At 39.5% G+C, this 12,290-nt stretch overlaps 1 protein-coding gene across 2 annotated transcripts in view; it reads left to right on the forward strand.

Moving 5' to 3' along the window:
* Positions 1-12,290, forward strand: part of chl1b (cell adhesion molecule L1-like b) — a 945,006-nt gene that overhangs the window by 357,906 nt on the left and 574,810 nt on the right. For both annotated transcript variants that reach the window (XM_063067891.1, XM_063067890.1), the window contains one exon: positions 11,219-11,412. In XM_063067891.1, coding sequence (XP_062923961.1) covers positions 11,219-11,412 — 194 coding nt within the window. The remainder of the gene's footprint in view (positions 1-11,218; positions 11,413-12,290) is intronic.

Genomic DNA, 12,290 nt, shown 5'->3' on the forward strand with positions numbered 1-12,290 from the left:
AGGCATGCGCCTCCCAGTCTCGATTCAGCTAACAGGAGTCACCAGCCGCTCGTTTCCACCTCATCACGTACAACCTATTTAAACCCAGCTCTCACCCACAGTCCTCGTTCATCGATTGAACCAGCCATCCTCAACCAGTTGCTCCTAGCCTTCAGTCCCCTTGTTACCTTGTCGTTAAGTATCCATTTTCTCTTTTGTTTTGTGGCCCCTTATGACTTGTTATTTTGCAATTTATTAATGTGGTCACTCACTGCTAAGTCATCTTGACTGCCCTGCATTTGGGTCAACCCTCTTCTACATTTCCTGACACCCAGGTTAAATCCACACCAGTAGTTCTCCTGATAAACACCATGCATGAAAGTATGAGGCAGAGGAACAGTGACTGATATATCCTCAGGATTCCCTGTAATCACCCTATGTGGCAAAGGTGCTATAACAATTGATCTCACAGACATGAACAACTTCCGGCAGGATCATTCCCAAATAGTTTGAAGAGATCAGCTTTGCAACCTGCACTGTCATCAGGTGATGAGAAAATTCAATGCCCCTGGTCCAGATGGCATTCCAGCAGGGACCTTCAATACTGTAGTACAAGCTTTGACCAGCTATCTCACATTAAGATCTGGAAGAAATTTCTGCTGATATGTGGATATGATTGAATCAGCATTTTTTTGAGAAGGAGGAGAGGTTGAACAAGGGAAAGTGGCACCTTTTTTCCTTTTCAACATGGAGTTTATGTTTAAATTACCATGGATTGATTCCTTCCTCTGTCTAAACAAGTCCTGCTGGATTCAGTGTGAATTTACATCAGCAAAAGAAAACATATTGGCCAGGCAAATCTAAGACGATGTTAAGGAATGACTTTCATTCTTTTAGGTCTTTGACACTATTGACTATGAAACCCTGCACAATTCTTAATTTTGACTTATCTTGGAAGTCCATTAATATCACAAGTCTCTTGTTTATAATCATATGAACACCATTGTCCCATGTAGTGATTGCGAAATAGATTCTTTTGTCATTAGTGCCGGAGTTGAGCACAGCTGTATATTACAGACAAATCCTTCTCTCCATTTTACTTGCAGCTATTCTGCTTCTAAAACTCCACCAGGAACAAATAAATGGAAAACTTTTCAGTTCTACCTATCTGAATTCCAAGTCCAAAACCTGGGAGCTATGAGTCATTAGACAGATGTACACTGGCAATCCTGCACCCTCAAGAAGATGTCCAGATCATTCTAAACATCTTCCAAGTTCTGTGCAAATACCTGGAACTTGCCACCAATGCTGAGAAAGGGAAGGCGTTACCACTGCCAGTCCCTGGACATCTACGTATATCAAGGTTGAATTAGGAGTTCTAGATAAAATGGAACACTTTACTTACCAAGGAAGCAAATAATGACATAGGTGATCATCTTTGGATCCCAACCCAAACTCCATCAACCCCACCCCTCTGCATACAATACCATAGTCATGCCAATCCTTATCATTGTAAAACCACAGGGCATACTTCGTTCAGTACCATCAGCACAAACTCCAATTAATCCTTAGAATCAAATGGGAAGAGCACTGCACAAATGCTGGTGTTCTTTCCACAGTCAGCATCCCAGGTATAGAAAGCAGAGTTGTTAAAAAACAGTTGTATGGGGTCATTCATGTTGTGTGCATAATAGATGAATGTTCACCATTCCCACGCCCAGTACATTTGAGGCCAAACCATTTATGGAGCTCAAAAGAAGTGTCAGGAGGATCACCTGAAAACTTTCCTGTCTGAAGAAATTTAGTATTGATACCGATAGCTGGGAAGTTTTCAAGTAAGTTTTGTATAAAGAATTCTCCCATTTCAAAGACATTTGCCTCTCTTAGATACTGCTTATTGAAAAAGAGAAAATGAAGAAAAATAGAAAATCAACAAACAAGCCAAGCTTTGGACAACATGCGTGACAAATGTTCCAGTATTTGAACCGCAAATAGTCCTAATTCTTGAAAGGGATTGCAAGGAAAGGAAAGGCACTATTCTCAAGTTTTGCCAAGATTAGAGTATTTATTGATTCAAAGATTTAGTAATTGAAATATTGTCCTATATTCCTGTCAAACACTTTTGAAGCTTAAGAATTTAAAGATATGATTTCATAATGAGTTAAAATTCCATGCCCATTAATTAAAATTAATATCATTTATTCCAATTAACCGTAAGCTTGTGCTCTATTGATAATTCTCTATTTGCAATATGACCTCTCTGCTGCCAACCCTTTCAATGTTGAAAGTTCTCTCTTCCTTTCATTACTGGCTAAAGAAAAGCATAATTCCACTATGTTCAGTATTTATACAAGTCAATAACTTTGTTTTCTGATCAGAAACAGACGTAAACAGCGTAATGTGTCCCCTGGGGAAGAGTGGTGGTAACACTATAGCAGATATCCCACCTCTCCCAGAACTTCCGGGATTCTCTCGCATATTAATAGTGGCTCCGTGATGCCCGCAAATTATATACAATATCACGGAAATCAATTTTTTTGAGAGCAAGCGAGAGAAAAGCGAGAGAGCGCGAGAGCGACCACGAGAGAGAGCGAGAGAGAGCGAGCGAGCGAGAAAGGGAGAGAGAGCGAGCGAGAGAGAAAGCAAGCGAGAGCGCTTGAGAGCGTGCGAACGCCCACGAGAGAGAGAGCACGAGCGAGGGCGCGCCATGGTAGAGTGTTCCAAAAAATATATAAAACGTACGTCACCCCAGACTACACTAAAGTGTACCCCTGCCTAATAAGGGTCAAAATAATGACAGTGTTGCTCGCTGCACTGTTTGCACCAATACTTTTCTACTGCCCATGGTGGGTTAAGACCGTAAAAAACATGTTGAGATGAGTTTAACAGGTGTCATTCATTCATTAGCATATCTACCGTTATTTAAACTAGCTGGCCAGCTGCTAAGGAGCTACTCTATTGCAGATATCCCACCTCTCCCGAAAGTCTCCCGCAAATTGATGGTGCTACCTCCCTGAAATGAGTTTTTGCAGGGTGGGATGTCTGCTATAGACATCATATTCAATTGGAGAATAAGAAACTTAGGCCTTAAATTTTAATAATTTCCATTAAAAATTTTTGAAGCTAAGATTGTCTAAAATTAAAAAAAAGATAGATTAAGAAAAGATCTTGGAGCTGATCCATTCAGCACCTCCTCTGGCAAGTCTTCACAATCAATGGAAGACCATTGTGAAATTGCCAGTGTCCATAGCCAGCACTGCCAGTATTGACAAACATCAGGACCCTGATGAGGGGTCTTGGCCTGAAACATTGACTGTTTACTCTTTTCCATAGATGCTGCCTGGCCTGCTGTGTTCCTCCAGCATTTTACATGTGCTGCCAATATTGAGACCAAGGCTGTTAAATACCAATTTAACGTAATATAAATGACACGTAAATGTCAGCCTGGGTGGCACCTAATTAATTAGCTTGTTTATTTTGGCTTTTTTCTTAAAGATGTGCTGGGTGCATCCTGGCCACCGGTGCACGGCTGCATTCTTCGCGGCAATGTATCGGTCCGCGGCCTGGAGGTTGGGGACCATTGGCATACAATATTGTAAAAATCGGTGGAGGATTCAAAAAGTTTAGAACCAGTAAAGCATGACATAAAAAGTGAAAACAGATTAATAATAAACTAGCCAGTAAAAAGTAAACAAGCAGCCGATTCTACAAATATATTAAAAAAAGGAACCCTTCAGAGGATAAGTTTACAGCTAACAAAACAGCAAAGACTTTGTTTCTGACTCAATTGTAGAAGCTCCTAAAACATTGCAACGAGAGTGGAATACCTGGGGATAAAAATGATGAAAAGATCTTTAAATACTTACTGGACAAAAGATAACATGTAAAGTTATGGGACTCAAGTCTGAATGTCCCTTGGATCTGGTGATGGCTTACTAAATTGTTGATTAAAAGTGACTGATCCTTGTGATCTTCCAAAATCCTGCACATTCTTTAAAGATCACAATAGATTTGAAAATCACAAAAGCAACTGATCCATGCAAGAAAGGAGAGAGACAGAAGCAAGGATCTATAGGCCAATTGTCTTGACAAGATCATTAAGGAAGTCCTGGAAAAATTGTTATTTCTAATATTATTTCAATAACTGTAGCAGAACTTTTATAAAGAAAGAGAACCAAACAGCTTTGGCTAAATATTATGATAGTGAAGTATTGTTTAATTGATTTTATTTGTGGTCTTTGAGAATGCAGTAAATAGAGTGGACAAAGGAGAGTCATAAATACAGTATATTTAGGTTTCCAGAAGACATTTGGACCAAAAACATATGCTAAGAGCTTACTGTGTTTTGAAATATATTAACATGGCAAGAGATAGACAACCTGCAGAAGATGTCACAAATGTTTCAACGAAATTTCACCAGGCTGACCTCTAAGATGAATAATGGCCAAAATAGGAAAGGTTGGGCAGATTAGACCTTTAATAATGAAAGTCAGGAGAATTTACTGAAACCTTTTAGATTCTGAGTGGTCAGGTAAGGCTGAATGCTGAGAAGATATTCCCTCCCATAGGAAAATCCAGAGCTATGGATATGGTTTCACAATAAGGGATAATCCTTTTATAATAGAAATGGGGAAGATTTCTTCTTGCACACAGCCATGAATCTTTCTTCTTCTTGGGCCCTTAGCACTCATTGGAGCATGGGCCATCGATGACCTCCCATCTCCATCGCCCTTGGTTCTGAGCCAGTTTCTTGAGGGTAAACAAGGAGTAATACTCACTCTAAGGTGTGCACATCTGCACACACACATATCTTTTGCTACTCATGCCCAAAGGAATTTAAACCGCACACAAAAGTTTGTCACTCTACGTCGTTGGCATGTTAAATATATTTCACGATGGTACACAATCACAGTTCCTTTTCCTGTTTCTGATATGGGCATTGTTGACCACATGGAGTTTGCGATGATTTGCAGATTTTAGAACTGGCTCATTTATACTCATTTTATTGAAGAAATTATTGATTCAATATGTTGAATTTTAAAGAAGCAAAGGGGATGAAGCGCAAAAGAACTGCTAGTTCATTTAAAGTGGAATGGCTTAATGAAACAGTGGAAACTGCTACACTGAACACTCATGAAGTCAGGAATGTGCAGCTACGAGTAATATTTATGCACAATAGAGAAACTGGTGTTATCTGCGTGTATTGTTGCGATGCAAAAGTTGCTGGGAGAATTTGCAGATAGGAAAAAGTGGAGTGATATTTGGAAATTTGACTTTTTAAAGCATCATTAAGCAAACAAATCACATATGCACGGTGTGCAAAAGTTACGGGTAGAAAATCCTTCATTGCCCGCTATAGGCCTGCTACATACGTTTTGTAAGAGTGCAGAAGAGTGAAAATGATCAAAGCCGAGGAGATCGAAGTTCTTATTGACTCTGTTTTGCTAACTGTTAAAATGAATACCTCTATATATAAAATTCAGTGCACACATGTTGTCACTGAGCAAAAAAATAGCTCAGCACAAGGTTTTTGCACACACTGTTCTTTACAGATTAGAGGGAACATTGGCGAGGAGTGTCCCCATTGTCTAATTTCGGCCTCGACGTCTCTCCTTCATGTGTTCTTTGGACATTGCTTTTCCCTCTTTCCTTGAGGATTCCATTTTAATGCCTGTCTGATGATGTTGGTAGGCTTCCTCAAGGTGTGGTCAATCCACCTTCATTCCCATTTGCATCTTTTTGTCATTTTGGATTCCTTGTTGGTGTTTTTCCACAGTGACTGATTGGTTACTTTGTCAGTCCGTCTGATTTTTAGGATTCTTCTCAGGCACTGGTTGATGAAAACCTGCAGTTTTTGTCATATCTTCTTTGTTGTTCTTCAAGTTTCAGAGCCATTTGGAGCATTGTTTTAACTTGTGAATTGAAAATTCTGATTTTGATTTTCCTTGCTAAGTCCCTGGATATCCACATTTTCTTCAAGATATTGAAAACTACTCTGGCCTTGTGGATCTTGACTTTGACATTTTCATCCGTTCCACAATATATATTCAAAATGCTTCAAAGACAGATAAAGAAAGTCACTTCTTCCAGGGTTGTATCTTTCATCACTATTGGTCTATTGCTAGTGCAGTTTATCTTCATCACTTTCATTTTATCTACATTTGGTCTTAGACCCAGCATGGTGGAGTTAGCAGTCAAGGGTGTTGATTTCTCTTGCATCGATTGGTTAGAGCTAGACAATTGAGCGATGTCATCTGCAAACTCTAGATCGTCAAGTTGCCACCACATAGTCCACTAGATTTCACTTCGTCTTTCACTAGTTGTCTGCTTCATAAACCAGTCTATTGCCAACAAGAATAGGGAAGGAGTCAGCCAAAAATCCCTGCTTCGCTCCATTGTTGGTATTGAAGCTTTTTGACAGTTTTCCTGCATGTATGACTTCGCATGACGTTGTTGTAGGAGGTCCTGATGATATTGATAAATTCCTGTGGTATTTCATAATGGTTCATAATTTTCCATAGGGTATTTCGTCTAAGCTATTGAAGGCTTTCTCACAATCGATGAAGTTGAAATATTCCTTGCAATTGATTGTTCTGTGATTATTCTTAAGGTAGCTATCTGGTCTATTGAGGAGCGATCTTTCCTAAAGCCTACTTGCTGGTCCTTTAGTGTTGTGTCAATGGCTTGTTGAAAGCATTCCAAAATTATTCTGCTTAGCATCTTTCCCACCGCAAATATTAAGGATATATCTTTGAAGTTTTTACAGTCTTGTAGGTCACCCTTCTTTGGAAGCTTGTGTGACAAAAGTACACATAGACTAAGATGTTAACTGTCCTGTGCTATCACCAGTGGGATCATCAGTTGATCTGCCACCTGTCTTCAGGAGAGAGATAAGTAAGACAATGGAGCAGCATTTGGAAATGTTAATGAAGAGACAAAAGAGATTAACGGAAGGAGACACCGGTCTGAGTATTGTCAAGACCGGCTGCTTTGAACCCTGAACTGTTTGAAGTTTGATGGACAGGCGATACCCCAGCAGGAGGATAAAAAGGGACAGGTTTGCTAAGGGAGAAGACACCACACATGACACCACGAGGTAACGAGACCCTGGAAGCAGTGTGCCCCCACAAGTCGGTGGAGTTTTGGAGGTCTGCTCGCGGGACTAGCCATAGACGCACAGGGTGGAAAGATACGGTCGGCGGGAACCTGGTGTGTGTGTCCGCCCTTGCCTGGGTGCTGGGTTCACCGCAGAAGAACGATCGTATCTGGAACGGAGGGGTCACAGTCGGTGACCTCAGAAGACATTACAAAGGGCTCGCCCGAAAGCTAACTGCGAGGAATATCGAAGGTCTGTTTGGAATCCGATTTGCATATTCATTCGTTCTCTCTCTCCTCTCCAATGGCACGACGGCGATTACTGCGAACTGAACTAAACTGAACTCTGTCACTTGTGATTGATCATTTTACCCCTAGACTGCAATAGAGCTTTATTGATCCTATTATCCTAGTTCTGTGTACGTGTGTTTATTCATTGCTAACCTGTTGCATTTATATTCTTACTATTAGAGTACTGTGTTGCTTATTTCTTTAATAAAACTTTCTTAGTTCCAGTAATCCAGACTCCAACTAAGTGGTCCATTTCTGCTGGTTTGGCAACCCAGTTACGGGGTACGTAACACTTGATTAAGTAAATTGTTTAGTTGACATTCAAGTCTGTTGGTGTTTCGGGAATAAAAGGAGATTCCGGAGGAAGTGGTATGTTCAGAAGTTCATCGAGGTATCATGCCCAATGTTGGAGCTGTTTGTCTTCTTTAGTTAGGATATTTTCATCTTTATCCTTTATTTGGGTGCTGGTCTGGTTGAATTTACCAGCTAGTTTCTTGGTAGTATCGTTTTGTTCTTTCATATTTCCATTTCCTGAGACGACTTCTGTTTGTGACGCAATGTTGTTGATGTACTCTTTCGTGTCCTTCTTAATACTTCCTTGTGCCCTCTGTTCCTCCACTTTCTTGTTCCTAGTTCTGCTTCTAATGCATTTTTCTTTGAGTGTTCTCCTCCTGATGATTGTTTCCATCACTCCTGATTTAATCCACTCCTTCTGCTCAAATATCTTTTTTCCCAACACTTCATCACATTTCATTTATTGCCTCTTTGACAACAATCCATTTGTCTTTGATACCAAGGTTTTTAAGAGCCCAGCTCCTGCTGAGGGCAGATCTCTGATCTGTTTCTTTGTCTTGCAGGTAGCTCACATTGTACGTCAGTCACCAATTGGGTGATGCGTAGCTTCTTTTTAGCTTCATCTGTATCTTGCTGGTCAGAAGATGGTGGTCTAATACCGCATCTGCACCATGTTTCACTTTTATCTCATGAAGTGATCTTCAAAACTACTTTGAGATGCTTACATGGTCGATTGGTTCTCTGTTACCTTGTTTGGTGACATCCATGTTTCCTTTGTGTACATGTGTGTGGAAATAAGCTTCCTCTGATAACTAGTTTGAAGTTAGTACAAGTTTCAGCAAATCATTCCCCATTTTCATGCACTTATCCGAGACCGTTTCCCCTTCATCTGTTCATATCCTGCATTATCCCTGCTGTTTTTGGCATTAAGATCACCCATGACAATAGTCGGGTCTTTTTTCTTCCCTCTGATGACTCCACCGAGTGTGTTGTAGAACTGGTTTTTGTCGTCTTCATTTGTGTAGTTTCTTGGTGCATGACGTTGGATAACTGGAGCTTTTATCTTGTTGTGCTTGGTTTTAAAGTTAGCAATGATAGTTCTGAAACTGATGACCTCCAGTGCAATCATGGCTCTATGTGCTTCTGTTATCATCACAAAGGATACACCCTCTGTATGTGGTGCATCATTGCTCTGATGGTCTGAGTCGATGATACTTACCTCAGCTGTCAGTCGAGTCTCTCCAGATGACCACCATCCTATCTCATTCAGTCCAAGAATTGACATTTTGTACCTTTTCATCTAATTTGCTATAATTGTAGATTTTCTTGTCTGGTACATGGTTCTCACATTTCAGGTACCTAAGGTCTTTGAAGACAAAAGGGCTGTTGGCAGTGCAGGATCCTGTTGACTTTCCCTGTGCTGCATTATGTGCTCAGTCAATGATGAGCCTCTTCTCACAAAGTCAATGGTATGGTTAAAGTTCATCAACATTTCTGTAATCCATTGTACAGGAGATTGGCCTATACAGCTTTGCCAGAGCCCTGTTGGCTGGCCTTACCCATTTCCATCTCTCATGATGGAAACATAGGGCTGGACTTTGAGAAGCTCATGAATCTTTATGTGAAAGAATTGCAGAAGATGAATTACTAAATATACTCATTTCTAGGCTAAAGTTTTGGTTTATAGTGTAGTAAAGGGTTATGGAAAATGGGCAGGCGAATGCAGCTGAGATCATGGTCATGTCAGACATTCACTTATTGTAGGGGAGAACAGATGAAAGTGCCATGAAGATGAACCCCTTCTCTTGACCTTGAAGGTATGTTACATAAGAATGATAAGAGATAGATAGTCAAATTTTATGTACCTAAAAATTTGAATTCACAGAAGAAAGGCAGAATGAGAAACTGGACAAAATTCAGAAAAAAAGAAATGGGGAAAACTGAGAGATGTTCCAAAGTCAAGTATAAATGTCTGTACTAGCAAGAAGAAGAATGGTTATAAAATAACTAAAGCTGCACAGTAGGTTGTGGATAGCTCCAAAAGTAATTGGAGATTTGGAAAGAATGATCATCATTACAGATGAAAGACAGATTGTTGCTCATCTCTGTGAAGCAGGACCATGTAAAGTGCTGGCATCCACTCAATTAACGTCTCCAAGGAATCTAATTTTCCTCAGTAATGTAGCTAACTTTAGGCTTTGTTTCCTGCATCATGATCACAAAGAAACTATGCATAAGTCTTTGCCAGTCCCTGCAGTGATGAAAATTTGCATTGAAATTTAGTGATGGTGTAATTTGCCTATTTCAGAACATAAACTTGGCACTAACCAAGTGTTGCCAATTGGAATAACAGAATGTAGCTGTGAAGGGCTTTGCAACTGCTTAGTCCTGGATAGGGAGTTGTTGTTTCAAAAAACAAATGCATTGAGTTTAGTAAATGCGAATATTCAGCAAAAAGACATAAAACATTATCAGAAAAAGTGTCATAATATTATAAGGATTTTATTTGAATAATCAATAAAGAGTTTGTGTTGCTTCTGATTTACGATCACATATCACCATCAATGCATTATTTCCTTAAGTCCAGGAGAATTGCATTGGTTTTCCACAGCATTCGGATTCGAATGGAATGCATTGTGAAATAGTTAAAACCTAGGTTCTGGCACACCTGCAGTTGACAACAGTGCAAATGATCACCGACTTTCAGAATTCAAATATTTTACTAATAACTTGTATGATTGTCCTGGAGTATGTGTGGGGTAGCTTGAATGGAGTCTGAATGCACATAACTCTCAATGTACCTGAATCCTCCAAGAAAACTACAGCTGAGTAAGTGCTCAAGCTCACTTATGTTCAGATAACTCAGAGAACTAACTGTATTCACATTACTTTTTAACTGTAGAACAAGAACAAATGTCCCAAGTTGGCAGGATTTCTGACAATGGGCAATAAAGAGAAATTATTGTTAAGGTGAATCCATTCAGTCAGATAAAGTATCAGCTGTCCAGATTTCACTTCAGGTCTGCTACAGATAGTGTGCTATACTGACAAGTGTTCATTTTGGTTGGAAATGAAACACTGGTATAGGTAAAGCAAATATAAAGTATTTGGAACTTAAGTTTATTTTCAACCCACATTGTATTTCAACCTTTTTATATTAATGCTGCAAGAATAACACCATTATTTTCAAAAATGCATGATAAGCATAGTTTATTGATTGTTATCAACATGTGTCCCCTTTGCTCAATGAGGACTTAAAATTGTATACACATTTTTTTGCTGAATTATTTGTATCATATTTATGCTCAAATTATTTTTCTTTGCACGCTTGCTTTGGAAATAAACAGAGCGATGGTGTTTGGGGTGGCTTTATTTACTGTTGGAACTACTATTTTTAACATTGTGATTCTTCACTTGTTTAAAGCATTTTCAGGTGGTCAGCCTTGTCAATTTTCTATATGGCCAATCTGATCTGAATTTTAATTGAATGAATCTGTAATTCAAGTGCCGAGAGTATACATCAGAAAATATAGTAAATTAATCCTTGTTTATATCGTAGTTTTTGGTGGACCAAGGACGGCAAAGAATATGATCCATCACAGGATCACAGAGTGATTCCAGCTTCAAACTCAGGGACATTCATCATTAAAAACAACAATGGCAATTTGAAGACATTTCAGGGAAAATATCGTTGTTATGCGAGCAATGAACTGGGGACAGCAATATCTGAGGAAATCGTTTTTACAACCGCATGTAAGTTCATCTTAGTTTCAATATCCAGTTTTGTTTAAAAGAAATCTCAGAATTGAATGCATTAATTTTGAACTTAGTCTTAGCATAATTTAGATGACAATATTAGTTTAGTTTTCAATATTAGTTGACAATCTATGAAGCATCTTGTGAACAAAGCAGCTCCAAACTAGAACATCACGCAATAGAATCTTCAAAGTCAATGAATATTTTGTTGCAGAGGTAGTCACAGCGTTGCACAGCACATTACCCCAGGCTACTGTGGGAGGCGAGGGAGATTGCTGAGCCTTTGGGGATTTGAAAGGTTCCTAAGGATCGGAGGGTTGTGGATGTTGTTCTCTTTTTCAAGAAAGGGACAAGAGATAGCCCAGGAAATTATAGACCAGTTAGTCTTACTTTGGTGGTGGTAAGCTGATGAAGAAGATTCTAAGAGGCAGGATTTATGAGCATTTGGAGAGGCATAATATGATTAGGAATACTCAGCATGGCTTTGTCAAAGGCAGGTTGAACCTTTGAATTTTTTGAGGATGTGACTAAACACATTGATGAAGGTAGAGCAGTAGATGTAGTGTATATGGATTTCAGCAAGGCATTTGATAAGGTACCCCATGCAAGGCTTATTGAGAAAGTAAGGAGGCATGGGGACATTTTGTAGATCCAGAAACTGGCTTGCCCACAGAAGGCAAAGAGTAGTCGTAGTTGGGTCATATTCTGCATGGAGGTCGGTCACCAGTGGTGTGCCTCAGGGATCTGTTCTGGGACCCCTAATCTTCGTGATTTTTATAAATGACCTGGATGAGGAAGTGGAGGGATGGCTTAGTGAATTTGCTGATGACACGAAATTTGGGGGTGTTGTGGATATTACAGTGGGACATTGATAG

The sequence above is a fragment of the Mobula hypostoma genome, chromosome 15 (genome assembly GCF_963921235.1).
Source record: "Mobula hypostoma chromosome 15, sMobHyp1.1, whole genome shotgun sequence".
NCBI lineage: Eukaryota > Metazoa > Chordata > Chondrichthyes > Myliobatiformes > Myliobatidae > Mobula > Mobula hypostoma.